Source organism: Aplysia californica, unplaced genomic scaffold, assembly GCF_000002075.1.
Source record: "Aplysia californica isolate F4 #8 unplaced genomic scaffold, AplCal3.0 scaffold00856, whole genome shotgun sequence".
In the NCBI taxonomy this organism is placed as follows: Eukaryota; Metazoa; Mollusca; class Gastropoda; order Aplysiida; family Aplysiidae; genus Aplysia; species Aplysia californica.
This window is the reverse complement of record NW_004798126.1, coordinates 208,239-212,625: the sequence shown is the minus strand read 5'-3', so window position 1 is coordinate 212,625 and position 4,387 is coordinate 208,239. Positions and strand designations below refer to the sequence as shown.

Here is a 4,387-nt window from a genome sequence, read left to right as displayed (position 1 = left end):
TTATATATATATATATAAAATGGGATCCTTATGTCACATCAGCAGCTATGAAGTTCTGTCAAATAGGTCACTTTCAATTTTGGGGAAACCAAGACTGGAAATTTATCAATTGGAAAGAGTTAATTAAAAAACAAAACAGGTTCAAAGACCTCAACAGCATCTGTATTTTCTCTAAAGTGCTTACTTTCATGTTCCATTTCACACTCAATTAAAAAGATTGCAGAAGAAAAAAACCAGACATGGATCGTAAAATAAAAAGAATTCTCTTTAGCAATTCTCTTTAAGTTCCTTGAGTTAGTTGATATTCTTATCTAGTAAAGTGCCTGGTATGTTCTGCTTCTGTGAAAAAAGTCTACTCACTTCAACCATGTGAACATACATTCTTCTTTGCTCCAGCCTTTATGATGGGATGCTGGAGCTTCAGGTTTGATTGCTGGAATTCTAAAAACCATTTTTCTTACTATGCATGCCTGATATAAGATCACAAGTCAACAGTTTTCTTGAGCATCACTTTATTGTTATAGTATACTTACAACATTACTTTTCACTCTAGGCCTGTGAATGTGTTTCTTTCCAACTCTGTTCCTGTTGGACCTTTTCCTCCCTGTAGCCGAGCTATTTGGTGGTTGTTCTTTCCTTTCTGACTGTAATCAGGAAGAATATGATGTCACCAAAATTCTTGAGGGAAATTCAAATGTGTTATGTATCAGAATACAGGGAAATGAATTTCATATCTGACTATCTAAGTAAAAAAGTAATCTGATCATAAAATAGTGGTTTATGTGTGAGTTTGAAGACGCTGAAGGCAAAGAGATGAAAGATTTGTCAGCAGCAAAATGCTACTCATAGTCATAAAGCATTGGTTGCGCAAGCAGCATTTGGTGGCCCACAGTAGGGAATGAGTTTTAGTAATTCATTGGTGTGGAATGTTAGATAGTTTAACGCTAGCTGAGCAGAGGCTAATTTACGTTTCAAGTTACAATGGGGTACAAACAAAGGTTCCCATAGCAGTGACGTTTGAAGCTTTACTAGTTTTGTTAGTTCTCTTTGACCACAAATCAAATTTGCCTGTAGTATTTGTTTGATTATATTATATTGTTAGTCATGGGCAAACAATAGCAGATTTTATGACATTTTTCCAAATCTCCACAAAATGTATCAACAATAAGGACACTGCATGACTGGCAAAGCCATATATATCATCAAAATAGGACTGTAATTATATGTGTTTGTGTACTTCCTCCGAAGAAAACTAGGTGCATATGCATTCTGAGAAATTCCCTTAGCCAGCTAGTTTGTTTCAGCTTACTGTCTGTGCAAGTCCCTCAATGGACATATAAAGTTGCAAGTTTTCTCGATTTTTCTCCCGTTTGATTTAGGTATTTTATACCTCCATTAACACTATTTTAGATCATTTAGGAGGCTGGCTTCAACCCTGTCTGTTTACCTGTCAGGGCCAACCGGGGCTAAGAGAGATACAACGTCTGAGAATAAAGACTGAGGCACTTGATAAAAATTCTTTCGACGCGGGAATTGAACACTTGTCTTCTAAGTGCGGTGGCAAAGTACCTAACCGCTATGCCACAGTCTTCAGAACATTGCAAGTTTAATGGTGCATGATTTAATTTTTTTTTTTATTATACTGCAATCAGTCACACTTTCTTTCTCTTTTGTCTTATCCTTGTCTTTAGTCACGTTTCCCTTACACGGTACATGTAATTGTAAACTCACTGCTCGTGTTGTTACAGTGATGTCCTTAGTTGACAAACCATCCATCGTTATAACATACTCTATTTTTTTTTATGTATTGTTAGAGGTGTTTGAAGTTTTTCAATATTTCTGGCCAGCTGCAAGAAATTTTAAACATTTTTTTAGGAATTCTTATACATCTTTCGAATTGTTGCAATGCTTTTTCTTTTGGTATTTCCTTATTTAAAAAAATGTAATATGAATAGCATCCCCAATGTCTGTTTCGCTGTTCATTCAATTTAGCTCAAGCAAATGGCTGTGTCTGATGCTTGAAATACAATATTATTCATGCCAACAATTCAGTCTTTCAGTAGTTATGACCATAATAAAAGGTATTGAGTTAATAAGTGCTTACCTAATACTTGAAATTTTCAAGAGTCAGACATTTTTGCTACTGCAACTTCAATAATAATAAAATTTAAAAAAAAAGAGTTCTGGATTTTGCTTGTGGAACAGGCTCTAATTCTTTCATGACAAAGCACAAACTATAAACTTTTAATTTTTATAGCACTGACATTTGAAATACAAACCTTTGTGTTTATTGTCTTCAACATACCACACCAGGTACAGAAAGACTGACCTTTAAGAGACGAAAAAATTTGTGCGTTCACAGAACTGAAAAATTAACTGGTCTCTGGCTAGAATTAAACTACTCAAGTTTATAAAGAAAGTAAACTAGGAAATTGATGAAGTGATTTTTGTAGTATTAAATTTGTAGAATAGGATAGGGCATTTCCATTGTTTGTTCTAAAAGGCAATATAAGTTCTTATTATTGATTTCCCTTTTACCATTAATAAAGACATTTAGTTTTTGTAATGTTCTCAGGGGAAAATATATGGTTTTCTTTTGATCATTAATAAACACATTTTGTGTCTGAAATGTTTTTTTTAGGAAAAGATGAAACTGGAAAAAGAAGTCGGCAGAGCAGCTGAGAACGAGCATGAGGAAGACGGCTGTGAGAAGAATGGAAGTGATGGTGTGGATGTGGAGCAGCTGGAACAACTTCTTCAGGACGCAAAGGTCATGGCCAAAGAAAGCATCAATGATGTCTCCGTGAGTGTTTCAAATATAAAGTATTGTATTCATTGCTCATGTTTGGCGGGGGTAGGGTTTGTTAACATAACATCACAACTGAAAGAGCTGCTGAGCTGGCCTTTCATAGAAAACTGCATCTCCCCTCAACGCTTAACGGCAACAGAGGGTGAAAAAGTAAAATAGTAAAAGTAAGTAGGGGGAAGGGTGGATGGTGGGGGAGGGTTGGGGTGAGGATTAGTCGGAGGGTGCAACTGGTAAGACCTATTTTTTTCCTTTCCCTCTGTTGTTTCTTCCTGTCTGCCTTTCTTTTTTCCATGCACCAAATGTACTCAAAAAAAGAAAAAAAGAAATGGGGAATCGTAGTTTTATGGTATGCTAGAACTGAATGAATCATTTTGAAGATAGGTTGCTTGCTTCGAAGTGTCTTAATGATGTTTTTAGTTTTCTACCTCTATTTTGCCCATTTTAGCCTCTGAGAGAGATTCCTGTCCAATATCAAGTGATATGGGTTCCAGTAGAAATACAGCACAACAAAAAACATTTTTTCACTCATCTCTGATAACCCCTCTAGCCTGGTTATTGGTTTTACGTGCCTCAAATCTTTCATCCTTACTTGACTGCTCTTCTCGCTTTACCTTTCGGGTTCCCTGTTTTTCTTTTTGTGGGCTCCAAATCAGAGCTTTCAGATTTTTCCATGTTGGTAATCAGGCTTAGTTATTTCCTTCACCTTGGGTTTCCTTTTTCCAATCATGTGGAGTGCATACTATCCTGGTATATTGTACCCTTTTTGTTACAGAAGAAGCGTCCTCCGAGTGGCAAAAGACCATCATCAAAGTTGAAGAAGAGAACTGAAGAGGTATGGAAGAGTTACTCTTTTAAAATGCTGACTATTACTTTTTATGGAAGATATTATTGTCTTTTTTATTTTTGAGGTTCTTAAAAACACACCTTTGCCAAGATTTTACTATGCACGACTTTTATAGTATAGTTCATTAGTAAGTGAATAGCTGACGTCTTCCATGAATTTATCAAGGTTGTAATTTCAATATGAAATGTTAAGCTATTTATCGTAGATTTCTTTCTGAATTGTTTTTTTAACGCGATTCTGTGTTCATCTACCCTGAATGCAAATTCAGTGTGAAGTAGTGATGATGATCAGTATTGGAGCTCTGAGATTTCCTTCCAAAAAAAGAGAAGTTTTATCTTGAACAACTATAGTTAAGCTAAGCCATTGCATTCTGGAACTTTCAGAAGCTAGCGTTTCCATTTCACAAGAACGCAATCTTTTTTTGTAAAAAAAGTAAACTATTGTGTACAGATTTTGTTTTTGTTATTTTCAGACAGGGACTAAAGAGATGCAAAAGCCAGTACAGTGGACAGCAAATGCTAAGCCTGCAAGGTGACTCGGCTGTTTTCTTTGCTACTTTAGTTTTTAAAGATAAGATAAGATAAGATGGGATACATCTTTATTGTCCAGATCCTGGCACATTAGTTTGGTGTTTCGCCACGTACACACATACACAGGCACTAAAGCACGCACACACACACACACACACACACACACACAAACACACACATGCACACACACACACACACACACAC

General features: G+C 35.9%; 1 protein-coding gene across 1 annotated transcript in view; it reads left to right on the top strand.

The window, feature by feature from the left end:
- LOC101858309 overlaps positions 1–4,387 on the top strand; it is a 22,210-nt gene that overhangs the window by 7,706 nt on the left and 10,117 nt on the right. Inside the window, exons 8-10 of the mRNA XM_013089011.2 lie at positions 2,642–2,803; positions 3,582–3,641; positions 4,126–4,184. Coding sequence (XP_012944465.2) covers positions 2,642–2,803; positions 3,582–3,641; positions 4,126–4,184 — 281 coding nt within the window. The remainder of the gene's footprint in view (positions 1–2,641; positions 2,804–3,581; positions 3,642–4,125; positions 4,185–4,387) is intronic.